Raw genomic sequence first — 16,465 nt, 5'->3', positions numbered from 1 at the left:
AAGGTGTATATTTAATATCACTCTGTGTATGCATATTGTAACTAAGGATACATTTTGAGATGAAAGCATTAATGGATTTCAGCAACGGAAACTATAGCTGTATAATTGACAGTACATCTACTTTAAAAATGAAACTGCTGTTTTAATAATCTTAGCCTAAAATATATTCTGTTTTATGCCTCAAAGGGTTTCAATAAAATAGTCAACCTGTAGGAGCATATTTTCTTGGCTTAAACAACAATCCAAAGAATATAAATGTAGTCCGCCTGTAATGACATATTTATAGGCCAATAAAGATTACAGTGCAGCTTTCATACTTCACTTAAAGGGACTTTCTAAGAGTCAGTGTTACAGAAAATAATTTCAATTTTGTTAAAACTATTACCCAAGGAATAACAAAAATGTAGCTCAGCTATGTTAAACTATTTACACGGCTTTGCAGCTAAGGCTCTGTAAAACAAAAATAATTATTCATTCAGGCTTTTCTAGGTAATTTGCCAAGTTTGCATGTTTCATGACCACAGATGCTACCAACGTTTATAGAAAACATGCATATACAGACATTTCCGGTATGGAGAATCATTAATCAGTTTGACATATATTATGCTCTTGTTTTAGTTCCTAATAAGAAAAAATATTTCAGATAAAATACAACTAACCAGACTTTATTGATAATACAGAAGACCGGTTCAGATTACTAACTAAACAGTAATAGATGGCTAACGGAATATATATATATATATATATATATATATATATATATATATATATATATATATATATATACACACACATACTGTTTTTATATACAGTATATATACAGTTGTACTCATAAGTTAAGATACCCTGGCAGAATTTATGATTTCTTGGCCATTTGTCCGAGAATATGAATGATAACACAAAAACTTTCCTTTCCCTCATGTTTAGTGTTTGGCTGAAGCCATTTATTATCAATCAACTGTGTTTACTCTTTTTAAATCATAATGACAACAGAAACTACCCAAATGACCCGGATCAAAAGTTTACATACCCTGGTGATTTTGGCCTGATAACATGCACACAAGTTGACACAAAGGGGTTTGAATGGCTATTAAAGGTAACCATCCTCACCTGTGATCTCATTTTTTGGGGTTTAGTGTCCCTTTAAGTGAGATGACTATATACAATGATTTGTTTCCAGATACCAATTCATTAGTAGTAGAGTCGCACTAGAGGGGTTATTAACTGACTGTCACAATTGCCAAATATAGCAAAAAATGTGGCTTTGACCACTCAAAATTCAACTTTGTAAAAAACATACAACTCATTTTATAAAACAGGTGCTTCACTGTCAGAATTATTTGCCATGTATCTTGGTTAGCTCAGACAGCTGTTATGTCAAACAGTTATTAGAATGTTCCATTCCAATGTAATACACGCAATGATCGTCTTACTGCTTCATTCTCTAAACACACGCACAAATATTTTCATTGTCAGTTGTTATAAAATCTATTCTGGTCATCCATTAGTATATTACTAAAATATACTTGCATATTCTTTCAGTCATTTTTTTTTAAAATTTGTGACTTAGGGTTTATACATTTGAAACAAAACAATAATATAATAGTATAGTAGAAGTTATACTTCAATGAATTACATAGTCTATATTTATGTAGTGTAACTATAAATAAAATGGACTCTGTATTCACAAAATTTCTGCCATTCATATGAAATTGTATATATTTGTGAGCTAATACCCACTCTGGAACTCTATATGCTTAAACACATAAAGTCCTGCTTATAAAAAGAGCTGCCAGCTGTTTTCAACTTAGGAGCTGCTGTAGTGTTTACAGCTCCTGAGAACTGTTTTTTTTTAGTGTTTTAGTGTCCCTTTAAACTAATTGTTGTGTATTTCAAGCTAATACTAATTGACTTACAGATACTTCGTACTAACACTCGGAGTCAGCCAATAAGAATCAGCTATAGTTGTATTAGCTCCAATTTAAATGTAATATTTTTTACCTCACATTCTTCAAGAAACAAAACAAATATGTTTAGATGATGCTCTTTACCATATGACAACATATAATGTTTTAATAAGGTACTATCCATATTCTGTTTTGAAGCTGGATAATTATATATAATACAATAATATTAATCAGTTGGTTGGTTCCAAATAAACAAGTCGTACAAATTTGTAATAAAATTGGTGGTTAAAAAAACCCACATTTTAGCTACAGTTTTTAATATGTTTTGTTTTTATTAATTACTGCATGTGTAGTATTTATATTTACCTAGCTCTGCCTTTTCTTTGAAGACATCTTTGAAATTGAGTCCACTGTTGAGAGTAGATTGGCGACTTTTGAGCAATGACTCCCTTTGGCCGTTCTTTCCAAGCTCTTGGAGTTTCAGCGGTAGAGCTGGAAGCCCACATTTCCATTTAGAAAAGTCTGATTGGGCCCACTTAACTAAATCTTCAAGTTTAACAATCACCTTCTCTGACACGGCGATTACTTCATCCTGAAAAACATTAAACATCATGAATTAGGCGATCAGTTCCCAAGTTGTGAGTTTTAATACTGAAACGTCAACATGTTATAGTACATAATAAGATTCAACAGAGACACTCAACTGAAAATGAACAAAGCGGCACATTGTTCTGTGGGATTATGCCCATTCAGGACACAGTTTAATTTAGTTCATATGTTTCTTTCACAACACAAAGAAAGCTCTACTCAAGAAGACCAACATGAAACAATAGAATAAGAAAGAATATCCTTTAAACCTGTGATCAGTCTCGTATAGTACAGGGCTTGAAAAACCCAGGCCCCAGAGTGCCACTGGCCAGTTAAAATATACTAGGGGGGAAGGATCTGAGGGGATGAAGAGAAAAAGGAATAGAATATGGAAAACATTGACGAAAGGGAAGAAGAAAGGATGGATGGAGAAAAATAGGGAGGGAATGCAAGGGGAGGGAGGAAGAAAAGGGAAGGTGGTAGTAAATAAAGGGAAGGTGGAAAAGAATGGAAGGGAGGGAAGAAGGAATGAATGTAGGGAGAAAAGGTAGGAAAGGGAAGTGAAGGCAGGGAGGGAGAAAGGGAAGGAGAGGGAAGACGGAATGAAGTACAGATGAAAAAATAAAGAAGGGTGGGTATGCAAGGTAATGAAAGGGAGAAAGAAAGGAATAAAAGAAGGAAAGGAGAGAGAATGGAAAAGAATGGAATGGAAGGGAGCAAGGAAGGAAGGAAAATATAATATTTAAAATACAGTATTTTAGATGTATCAAAACAAAAAAAAATGTTTCTCATGTACCACATAGGCTTCTCCTCTGACGGGCAGCAATCCCGCATTTACCACTGCACACATAAGCACTTGAATGCGCTTGTGTGCAACCCTTGCCCGTGCACAGCCAATCACGCATGGGCAGGAGCTGTCAACCTCCCCAGTCGGAAGAGACCAAGGAGATTGAAATTCTCCACCTAAGAGGTGGAGAATAGGGCAGGGAAGCAGCGTTCTGATGACTTCTGCTTGATAAATCCTGACTGCAGGTTCTGTTGTGCGCACCTGCAGTCAAAGTTTAGAGAAGGGCTTGACACATTGAGCCCTAAGTGTTGCTTCACATAAACCAGTGGATATAACCACACAGACGAAGCAATGCAAAATGTTATGGATTAAAACTGCATAGCAAATATTACCTATTTAATGGAGAAGGAAAATGTCTTACAACACACAGTTATTTTAGAACGTAAATACAGCACATTTTAAAGAAAAATCTATTATATAATAATTATTGTCACTAGGTAAAAGCAATTGGTTACTCAAGGGATTTATCAGACAAGTTGGCAATACACAGTTCAATCAGTGAATATAGGTACAGTGTAAGTGCTTTATTAAACTAGAGAATAAAGCACTGGAACAGAATGTCTGGTTTTTAGTTTACACCAGACGATAAAGCAATAAAATGATTTTGGCCCTATGATTCACAAAGTGATTTATATGCAATGTGAAGATGTATTCATTCTCTTTACACAATACATCACATTAGGCGTACAAAGGCAAGGGTTTCTCAAAACATGCAGCGCACTCTTGCCATATTATTATAACCACTTTACATTTACCATGCTCTGTCTACCTGAAAGGGCTAAAGGGACACTAAACCCAATTTTTTTCTTTCACGATTCAGATAGAGCATGCAATTTTAAGCAACTTTCTAATTTACTTCTATTATCAATCTTTCTTTGTTCTCTTGCTATCTTTATTTGAAAAAGAAAGCATCTAAGCTAAGGAGCCAGACAATTTTTGGTTCAGACCCCGGACAGCACTTTTTTATTGCTTCTGTCCAATCAGCAAGGACATCTCAGGTTGTTCCCCAAAAATGGGCCGGCATCTAAACTTACATTCTTGCATTTCAAATAAAGATAGCAAGAGAATGAAGAAAATTGATAATAGGAGTAAATTAGAAAATTGCTTAAAATTGCATGCTCTATCTGAATCATGAAAGAAAAAATTTGGGTTCAGTGTTCCTTTAAAGGGACACTCAATCAAAATGAAACTTTCATTATTCAGATAGAGCATGCCATTTTAAACAACTTTCCAATTTACTTCCATTAACAAAATGTGCACAGTCTTTTTATATTTAAACGTTTTGAGTCATCATCTCCTACTGAGTATGTGCAAGAATAAAAATGCATTTGTGAATGGTGTGATGGCTGTCACATGGTACGTGTATGCATTTGTGATTGGCTGATGGCTGTCACATGGTACAGGGGGAGTGGAAAAAGACATAACTTTTAAAATTGTCAGAAACAAAATCTACTACTCATTTGAAGTTCAGACTAAGTGCTATTGCATTGTCTTGTTATCTTGCATTTCTTGATTATGCAAATCTACTGTGTTGACTGGTCCTATAAGTAAAATATAATATATACATAGGCTTTTGTATGAACAACTTTAATGCTAATGCATTTATTGTCCTCTGTACATGTATTCAAAGTCGACTAGACTAGAGAATATTAAATAGCACTAATATAAGAAAAAACTAAAATAAAAAAACAGTAATGTACTCTTAAAAAATGCCTTTTTGGGGTAATTACAAACATTCCTAAATAAAACTGCAAACAGCAACAAATACCAAAGCATATATAATAAATATGTTTCCTTTGCACATGAAGTTTGGACCCATAAATAGAGTTGGTAAAAGCAGCCAAAGAATTCAAGCTAAAACAATAAAGATGTTTCTTGGCAAAGCTTCCTGCTTGGTAATTAAAATGTTTAACATCAATAGTACTTTAAATAAAATAGCAGCATGTACAGAAAAAAAAGCTTTGCACTGACATCTTTACGAAACCAAGAATGTAAAAAAAAGGAACATTTTAGTTACGGAAAAAGAAAGTGTTTTAAAAATAAAGTACTGGTCCTACGTTCCCTAGAGAGACCAAAAAAAATAAAACATCAAATTTACTTCATTTATCAAAATGAGCACAATCTTTTTATATACACACTTTCTGAGGCACCAGTTCCCACTGCGTACCTCCCAACATGGCTGGGAATGAAAGGCACAAGAGGTTGATAGGAGCCTGTCACCGTTTTGTTGGTGAACCCACCCGTGCCCGCGCACAGCCAATCACGCGCCGGCAGGAGCTGTCAATATCCCCAGTCGGACGAGACCAGGGAGATTGAAATTATCGACCTAAGACCACTGCTTGATAAATAATGACTGCAGGTTCTCTTGTGCAAACCTGCAGTCAAAAGGAAGGAGAAGGGCTTGATAAATCGAGCCTTAATCTGTCCCTAAGTGTCCGCAACAGAAGATTAGAAAAGGGAAACCTAGCTTTCAACATGGCGGCGTCCATCACTTTACAGAAACAAAAAAATGGTTAAACACATCATTAAAGTCAGCACTAGAGCAATGATTGACTGAGAACAGCCTAAATACATCTGGTGAATCAATGACAAGAGGAATATATTTGTGTAGCCACCAATCACCAGCTACCTCTAAGTAGTGCATTGTTGCTCCTAAACCTATCTAAGTATGCTTTTTACTAAAGGATTTCAAGACAATAAAGTAAATTTGATTCAATTGAAATGTTTATTTATCTTATTTATTTTTAAGTTTTATAATTTGTATCATGAGATGTGTTCTTTTTCCTGCCTGTCAATAGCTGTCCAAGGAAAAAAATATTCTTCATCACTGCATTAACATTTTGCCCATAGCTAAAATATTAATTACATTTATTATTTTAGAAGCTAGCAAAAATGTGACTCAGAAGCTATCAAACATCTGAACTCAAATGGATAGAGTAGTTCTATTTACAATTTGGTTCATTAATGCAATAATCTCATCTAGTGAAGATGAAAGGCTTCAGATTTACTGCTTTACACTATTCAATAATGATCCAACAATATCCTTGTCAGTTAATCAATTCATGTGTGTCAGCCAACAACATTTTATTCCCCCTTTTGTTCTTTTATAATCCTGACCCATAAACTAAATTGATTAAAAAAAAAATATTGGCCAGGTTACAAGTGGCGCACTAATTATAGCACAGGTCACAATAAGCAATATCCCTGGACCACGCTAACATTAGTGCACAACTTGAAATTATAAATCCATATTCAATCCCATTTACCAAAGAAGGGTTAGCGTAGCCGACAGAGCTCTAGCGCAACCTATACTTTCAATGGATATCAAGACTGCACTAAATAGCGTTGGTATTACAAGAGGGGGGGAAATAGTGCCCTACTTGTAATCTGATCCTATATTTTTGTGCTGCTGGCTTGTAGCAGTAGCACTAGCTATTAATTTATTAACAGTTACTGCTGTCCAGCTCATCCTCTGCTTCTTTGATGATGTTCCCCATAGGAAATACCAGACAAACAGATTTCCATTAGCAAATGATTTCCAAACGACTTCATGGCTGGATATAGGAAGCTGTTTTTTTTTTTTTGTGACAAACAATCTGTCCAAAACATGAATACTAAAGAGGAATGGTGAAACACAATATACTATTTAAAACCGCAAATTAAAACATAATGGGGTTGATTCCAATCTTTTTGATCCTGTTTATTTGCATTGTTTTTGGATCCCAATCAAGTTCTGAGAGATCAAAACACAAACAATAATAATTTTTATATTTGAAAATGTTTGGATCAGATAGCGGTAAAATCACCCTTGCAATACATGTACACCAACCACTTTGGCAATTCCAATCCGCCTGATGAGTTTTGCACTTTATTTTGCCAACAAAATGGACACTTCAATTTCAACACACATAGAGGCCGATTTATTAAGGCCCGAATGCACCTGTTATCATGCGAGCCTTTAGGCTCGCCGGAAATAAGAGTTAAGAAGCAGCAGTCATAAGACAGCTGCTCCTTAAGTCGTCCTCCCGATCAGATACGATGGGGATTATTGACATCACTAGAAATGCTTGTGCAATGATAAAGGCTGACAGCGTATACTGTTGGTATTTATTGAGGTGAGGCGCCCACACAGTGTTAAAGGGACATTAAACACTAAATACATGCTAGATAGAATGATACATTCAAAGAAAAGATTAGTCCATGAGTAACATGTAGATGTATTTTTTAAAGTTTAATTAGTTGTTTAAAAAGTGACAAAATAAGTGTAAAGTTTTAGTGTCTATAAAACACTGGGAGCTGCCATGTTGTAACTTGTGTTACCTTCTCTGCTGTGGCCAATTAGAGACAGTTATACATAGGTCACTAGAGTGTGCAGCCAATGGTTGTGCTGGATTTAACAGTGTTCTGCACTTCCATTTCTAACAGGAACTGAAAAGCTCACAATTTCAGAAAGGAATTACAGGCAAAGAGAACAAAATAAATAATGATAGTATATTGCAGAGCTGGTTTATATATACAATTTATCATTTTATATTACCATCTCAAAGTGTTTAATATCCCTTTAAATCAGCCGCAAAATTGCCTTTTTTTTATAAGCTTTCCAGTGTTCCAAGATGATTTTGAATAATTGTATTATGTTGTGCATGCATAAAACACTTTGAAATCTCACCATTTTAGATGTATATATAAATTTATGGTCTAGATTCATTAAACCTATATTCAGCACTATTGTATAGTCCATCGGTACTGGAACACATTTACATATGTATATGTATTTAATAGATTTATATGTGATATATCGTACAGCTAGCAAGATATGCAGGAACCACAAGAAAACAGAACTTGTGATATATAGAAATGGCGTTTAGCAATCGTGCTCTTAAAATCTTTGTTTTTATTTCATACTCGCATTCTCGTGATTCTAATTTACAGTAATTTCATCTTCATCAAAGAATGTTAAACATTAAAAACCATGCCAGATATAATGATGTATTCAAAGCAAAGATTAGCCTTAAAATAATATGTAGAACTATTTGTAATATTATATTAGTTGTTTAAATATTGAAAATATAAGTGTAAAGGTTTAGTTTCTATAAAGTACTGGGATTTAAAACAGACAGGAAACACAAATTTTTTTCTTTCATTAGTCAGATAGAGAATACAATTTAAAAAAAAATTCCAATTTACTTCTTTGACCAAATTTGCTTTGTTACCTTGCTATCCTTTGTTGAAGGAGCAGTAATGCACTAATGGAAGCGAAAAGAACACATCAGGTAAACCAATGACAAGATGCAGATATATGCAGCCCCAAATCGACAGATAGCTCCCAGTAGTGCTTTGCTGCTCCTCTTGAGAAAGCCTGCACTTTGAGCGGGAGAAACGCGTTGAGATTTTTGGTCCTGACTGAGCCACGGTACATCCACAAGCAACGTCAGCTGGCAACTAGCAACAGTGGTTTCATTGAAGGACAAACCGCCAACATTGAGACACTTGTTTTGTTATAATGGCCCGGACGCAAGCTGAGATGATTGAGTAAGCGTATGGAGGACCTCGTTTTATAGGACTATACAACCATGATGTGCCCAAATCTTTCTTTTATCTTGTAAGAGCATTGATTATATGTGCTTACCGTATGTCTTAATAAATTAACGTGAGTCAGAGCTGCACTGTTATCAGTTTTTGCTGCTTTGTAGCCAACCAAGGTATTCTTTTCAATAAAGGATAACAAAAGAATAAAGCAAATTAGATAATAGAAGTAAATTGGAAAGTTGTTTAAAATTGTATGATATACCTGAATAATAAAAGTAAACGGTTAAAACCCTGTTTTAGAAGACAAGTGGCTTTCTTCTAATAAAATATATCCTGCAGTATTCTTGAGTTAAAGGGACAGTCAAGTCCAAAAAAACCTTTCATGATTTAAATAGAGTATGCAATTTTAAGCAACTTCCTAATTTACTTTTATCACCAATTTTGCTTTGTTCTTTTGGCATTCTTAGTTGAAAGCTAAACCTAGGAGGTTCATATGCTAATTTTTTAGACCTTGAAGACCACCTCTAATCTGAATGCATTTTGACCACTAGAGGGCATTAGTTCATGTGTTTCATACAGATAACATTGAGCTCATGCACGTGAAGTGACCTAGGAGTGAGTACTGATTGGCTAAAATGCAAGTCTGTTAAAAGAACTGAAATAAGAGGGGAGTCAGCAGATGCTTAGATACAAGTTAATTACAGAGGTAAAGCGTGTATTATTATAACTGTGTTGGTTATTCAAAACTGGTGAATGGGCAATAAAGGGATTATCTTTTCTTTTTAAACAACAACAATTCTGGTGTAGACTGTCCCTTTAAGATGAAAATCTCACCAAAATGGAATACAAGTTTTTCTTAATGAAATACATTATTATTTTTTTTAAAAAAATACTTTTAAAATAAATAAAAGTTTAAAAACATATCAATGATCAAACAGTATACCCATCCTGCCAATATAAAAAAAGCATTAAGCTTGTTTAACACATATTATAAACACCACTCTATCCAACTGCAAAACACACACGCAGACTCCATTAACCCAATTAAAGGGACAGGAAACCCACAATTTTCTTTCATGGTTCTGATAGAATATACAATTTGAAACAACTTTCCAATTTACTTCTATTATCAATTTTGCTTCATTCTAGTGGTATCTTTTATTGAAGGAGCAGCAATGCACTACTGGGACTAGTTAATCACATTGGTAAGCGAATGATAAGAGATATATACACGTACAGTCTCCAATTAGCAGCTAGCTCACAGCTCCTAAGCCTACCTATGTATGATTTTCAACAAAGAATACCAAGAGAAAAAGGAAAGTTAAATAAAAGAAGTAAATTGGAAAGTTGGTTAAAATTGTAGGCATTATCTAAGTCAGATATTCTCAAACTTGACCCTCCAGAGGTTTTGGAACTACATTTCCCATGATGCTCAGCCAGCATATTAGCAGGCTGGGCATCATGGGAAATGTAGTTCCAAAACTTCTGGGAGGGTCAAGTTTGAGGATGTCTTATCTAAGTGATAGGTTAAACTTGGCACCGCTAATGTTTTAGAACTACATTTCCCATGATGCTCAAATAGACTGCAGTGTCTAAACATCATGGGAAATGTAGTTCCAAAACATCTGGGGTGCCAAGGTTAGCTATTATTGTTCTATCTGAATCATGAAAGAAAAATCTTTGGGTTTCATGTCCCTTCAACCAATATCAGATTTCAGTGATCAGCATCCATAATCGTAAATTCTGACTTTGTGGGAAAATGGAGATCGTATTCGATGTGAGTTAACCATTTTGGCTCTGATTGCGATCACTTTGTTAATGGGCACACAAAAAATGGCCGTTCTTGTTTTTCCAATATTGAAAAAAAAAAAAGTCTGAAATATTGAAATTAACCCCAATTTAACATAAAAAGAAATAAATATTATCTGAACAAAAAAATGTGGTCAGAAACAGGAAAACAGTGATGAAATAGTTCAGTTATTTGATAGAATTGAGAATGGGTGTCTGGTACATAAGAATTTTTAAGTCCATTTCGAAGCAAATGTAGCTTGTCACAATGAAATGACTAACGGCTTGCTGGTCTTTACAGAAATGAAGTAAGTTAATATAAATTCTTGAAACTCTGACTCACATAAGAACAGTCTCATGCTTGTAATGTGTTTTTTCCTTGTCTTGGACACAAATATTGATTTAAGCTTTTGTACTAAAAATGAAATAAAACAATGAGGTAATTGCACCAAAACAACTTCAGAAAATGATGCACTTATGGTTTCCTTACAAATAAACTCAAGATGCAAATTAAACTGCAGTTTAATTTTCAGTTCCAGATGCCTAAATATACAAAAAGATTTATTTTGTTTGAAACAGCCACTGAACTAAATATACAAATGCAATGTCTAAGTAATAATTAAATAGTTAATTGTGAATAAGTCGTTTTCGTCAAATAACGTTTCTTGAACGTTGAACAGTAAACGTTGAAAAGCCTAAAATGCAAAAATCCCATTTTTTTTCTTTTATGATTCAGATAGAACATTCAATTTCTATGCTCAATTTTGCTTCATTCTCTTGGTATTCTTTATTGAAGGAGCAGCAATGCACTACTGGGAGCTAGTTGTACACATTGGTATGCCAATGACAACAGGCATATGTGCAACCGTCAATCAGCATCTAGTTCTCAGCTCCTGTGCCAATCTAGCTATGCTTTTTAACTAAAGCTACCAAAAGAATTAAGCAAATTAGATAACAGAAGTAAATTAAAGGGACATGAGTCAGATAGAGCATGCTATTTTAAACAACTTTTATATTTAATTCTATTAGCAAATTTTATTTGTTCTCTTGGTATCTTTTGTTGAAAAGCAGGGGGGTGTATGTTCAGGAGCCGACACATTTCTAAAGTGTTACATGACGGCAGTTTTACAAGAATGTTATCCAGTTGTGAGAGCACTAAATGGCAGCACTATTTATTATAATTATTATTTATCATTTTATATATATATATATATATATATATATATATATATATATATATATATATATATTTATAAAAGATTCCAATCACAGCACTCTCAACCTTACTGCAACTTACAGGGTGCTCTTAAACACAGTAATCCAGTACTCCAAATAGAAAGGCACTCTCCGGTATTAAAGTAATCAAATTTCCTTTAATGTGACGTTTCAGGGATTTTAACCCCTTCCTCAGAACATAAAAAACATATTACATGTTATAGACTTACCCCCATATATATACCCAACACCGTGTACAAAAATCCAGAGCGAAAATACAGATTGGCGTTCCGGTGACACAACTGAGCATGCGCCAACGGCCAGCCATGGCATCTCGCAAGGGACAATCTAAAAATATGGGGGTAAGTTTATAACATGTAATATGTTTTTATCTTCTGAGGAAGGGGTTAAAATCTCCGAAACGTCACATTAAAGGAAATTTGATTACTTTAATACCGGAGAGTGCCTTTCTATTTGGAGTACTATATATATATATATATATATATATATATATATATATATATATATATACAGGGAGTGCAGAATTATTACGCAAGTTGTATTTTTGAGGATTAATTTTATTATTGAACAACAACCATGTTCTCAATGAACCCAAAAAACTCATTAATATCAAAGCTAAATATTTTTGGAAGTAGTTTTTAGTTTGTTTTTAGTTTTAGCTATTTTAGGGGGATATCTGTGTGTGCAGGTGACTATTATTGTGCATAATTATTAGACAACTTAACAAAAAACAAATATATACCCATTTCAATTATTTATTTTTACCAGTGAAACCAATATAGCATCTCAACATTCACAAATATACATTTCTGACATTCAAAAACAAAACAAAAACAAATCAGTGATCAATATAGCCACCTTTCTTTGCAAGGACACTCAAAAGCCTGCCATCCATGGATTCTGTCAGTGTTTTGATCTGTTCACCATCAACATTGCGTGCAGCAGCAACCACAGCCTCCCAGACACTGTTCAGAGAGGTGTACTGTTTTCCCTCCTTGTAAATCTTACATTTGATGATGGACCACAGGTTCTCAATGGGGTTCAGATCAGGTGAACAAGGAGGCCATGTCATTAGATTTTCTTCTTTTATACCCTTTCTTGCCAGCCACGCTGTGGAGTACTTGGACGCGTGTGATGGAGCATTGTCCTGCATGAAAATCATGTTTTTCTTGAAGGATGCAGACTTCTTCCTGTACCACTGCTTGAAGAAGGTGTCTTCCAGAAACTGGCAGTAGGACTGGGAGTTGAGCTTGACTCCATCCTCAACCCGAAAAGGCCCCACAAGCTCATCTTTGATGATACCAGCCCAAACCAGTACTCCACCTCCACCTTGCTGGCGTCTGAGTCGGACTGGAGCTCTCTGCCCTTTACCAATCCAGCCACGGGTCCATCCATCTGGCCCATCAAGACTCACTCTCATTTCATCAGTCCATAAAACCTTAGAAAAATCAGTCTTGAGATATTTCTTGGCCCAGTCTTGACGTTTCAGCTTGTGTGTCTTGTTCAGTGGTGGTCGTCTTTCAGCCTTTCTTACCTTGGCCATGTCTCTGAGTATTGCACACCTTGTGCTTTTGGGCACTCCAGTGATGTTGCAGCTCTGAAATATGGCCAAACTGGTGGCAAGTGGCATCTTGGCAGCTGCACGCTTGACTTTTCTCAGTTCATGGGCAGTTATTTTGCGCCTTGGTTTTTCCACACGCTTCTTGCGACCCTGTTGACTATTTTGAATGAAACGCTTGATTGTTCGATGATCACGCTTCAGAAGCTTTGCAATTTTAAGAGTGCTGCATCCCTCTGCAAGATATCTCACTATTTTTGACTTTGCTGAGCCTGTCAAGTCCTTCTTTTGACCCATTTTGCCAAAGGAAAGGAAGTTGCCTAATAATTATGCACACCTGATATAGGGTGTTGATGTCATTAGACCACACCCCTTCTCATTACAGAGATGCACATCACCTAATATGCTTAATTGGTAGTAGGCTTTCGAGCCTATACAGCTTGGAGTAAGACAACATGCATAAAGAGGATGATGTGGTCAAAATACTAATTTGCCTAATAATTCTGCACACAGTGTATATATATATATACGGGGGTGGAAATATATCACTATGGTTTACTAGTAAGGGATTAAAAGATATTAGCCCAAAGGGAAAAAGTTAGCAGTCCACTAAATGTTAAAGATAGGAAAAAGTCACATTTCTAAAGTTGTTCGCTGCAATTTCTAAGTCATCCGGGACCACTGGACAACTGGATATTTTGAGCCCTATATATATATATATATTGTTATAAGGGTTTAAAGTTATATGGTATATAAAAAGGGTAAAGGGCTATATTGTGTGTATATATATATATATATATATATATATATACAGTATATACTTTATATAAATAAATATACATGTCTAAATATGTCTGTATTTTTATATGTATACATATAAATATGTGTGTGTGTGTTCCTGTATGTACGGATGCATATAAGTATTTGTGTTTTACTGTATACTTACTGTACATATTTAACATTCCAATGTTCTTCCCTTACAGCAGAGCTTTCCAAACTTTTCATGTTGGTGACACACTTTGTAGACCTACATCATTTTGCGACACAGTAATTCCGTTGTACTAGCAAACAGGAGGTTAAACTAACTTGTTTTAAAAGATACGGACACATACATAAATGATATAATAACGTAATGTATTTACAAGTAACAGTAAGTATCTGCAAGAATAAAAACAAGTTTAATAAAACAAATAGCTACTTACTATTTTAATGGGATGTATGAGGTTGATGGGATGAACACAGTTTCTGAATATTTGGTGTAATATTAGATAAAGACACTCACATTTCATCATCAAGAATTTTTAAGCTTCCACTTCCTATCCATATATCAAGAGTAGGAGCAGCAATTCACTACTGGGAGCTAGTTGCAAAAAAATCCCACTGACTTCTAACTTCAGCTCAGCATTTAAGCTGCCACCCTCAGAGCTCTGTGAGTCCGACTGACTACTGCCCGCGCTGCAAACACACTGCTGTCCCACTCACTGGCTACACTTGCAGTCAGGAGCAAATGTGCCGCCAAATTCGCCAATGGTAATAGATTCAGTTCCCACTGAGCTGTGCCAATTGGTTAAATTGATCTGTGACCCATCACGTGTCAACCATGTGACATGTGTAGCAGGCAGGTGGAAAGTCAGAAGCCAAAAAACAATAAAAAAAAAAAAAAAAAAATTGTGCTGAAGTAGGGACACACCTACACACTGCTGCCGGCACACTAGTGTGTCCCGACACACAGTTTGGAAAGCACTGACTTACAGGATAATATATAAACCTAAACCTGTATATTTATTCCTTTAGATGTATAGGTAAAGATATCTATTTTATATAAACATTACCAGATATATACATAAATATATATTTAATAATAAAAATTGCATTATTTTCTATCTGAAGCACAGGAATGTAAAATATGCGTAGGGTACATGCTTTTGGTCTAATGCAGTGGCAGGTTAGCGCACATGACAAATTGCTAACCTTAATGTGTGTTATTGGAATATTAAAAATAAAATATTAAAATGTTTTAAATATTATTTAAAATGACCATACATACTGTAATATGTAATATATATATATATATATATATTAGATTATTTAATAATGTTTACAGTAGATATAATATTTTTTATTAATGTATTTTTATATTTCATTAATGTGCATTGAGGTTAGCAATTCTTTATGTGTGCTAACCCGACACCGTATTACACCTAAATGACAAAACGTAAAGGGCTATACGCATATTTCACATTCCTATGTTCTTCACATAGAAAAAATTAATAATTTTTAATGTCTTCACAAGCACAATTAACACCATGCCAGCTCTCACAACTTTAATATTGATGCGCAGGCCTTTACAGCATATGTGTATATGCCACTGAAAAACAGTAATAGTGTTTACTAGAAGCATTTTTGCTGATAGAATTATATTGCAAAAATGCTTTTTATTTGAAATTAAAATTCACTGATGCGCATTTCAATTTTGACCTTTCTATTCCTTTAGAGAGGTTATATCCATTTTATTTCTTCAAATAAAACAATATAATCGATTGAGCATGAATACTACAATATGCAGAGACCATCAATTCCTGCAGTATTTTTATTACCCTTTTTGCAAGTATAACAACTACATGTATTTAAAGGGATATAAAACAGTACGAGATTGTAATATAAAATGTTTGATTATGTGTAGTTAAAAAAAAACAACTTCGCAATATACTTTCATTATTTATTTTGTTCCATTTTCCTGTAATTCACATCTGAAAATTGTAACTTTTGGTTTTTTAAATTCCAACTTTCTTTCATGTAATTAGCAAGAGTCCATGAGCTAGTGACGTATGGGATATACATTCCTACCAGGAGGGGCAAAGTTTCCCAAACCTTAAAATGCCTATAAATACACCCCTCACCACACCCACAATTCAGTTTTACAAACTTTGCCTCTACGTTGATATGCGCTCCGCAGCAAGTTGGAGCCCGGTTTTCCTCTCAGCGTGCAGTGAATGTCAGAGGGATGTGAGG

General features: G+C 34.7%; 1 protein-coding gene across 1 annotated transcript in view; it reads right to left on the bottom strand.

Annotated features, from left to right (window-relative positions):
* ARID5B (AT-rich interaction domain 5B) overlaps positions 1-16,465 on the bottom strand; it is a 418,659-nt gene that overhangs the window by 324,334 nt on the left and 77,860 nt on the right. The window contains exon 3 of the mRNA XM_053692259.1: positions 2,274-2,499. Coding sequence (XP_053548234.1) covers positions 2,274-2,499 — 226 coding nt within the window. The remainder of the gene's footprint in view (positions 1-2,273; positions 2,500-16,465) is intronic.

Source organism: Bombina bombina, chromosome 9 (genome assembly GCF_027579735.1).
Source record: "Bombina bombina isolate aBomBom1 chromosome 9, aBomBom1.pri, whole genome shotgun sequence".
In the NCBI taxonomy this organism is placed as follows: Eukaryota; Metazoa; Chordata; class Amphibia; order Anura; family Bombinatoridae; genus Bombina; species Bombina bombina.
This window is presented reverse-complemented; position numbering and strand designations above follow the sequence as displayed.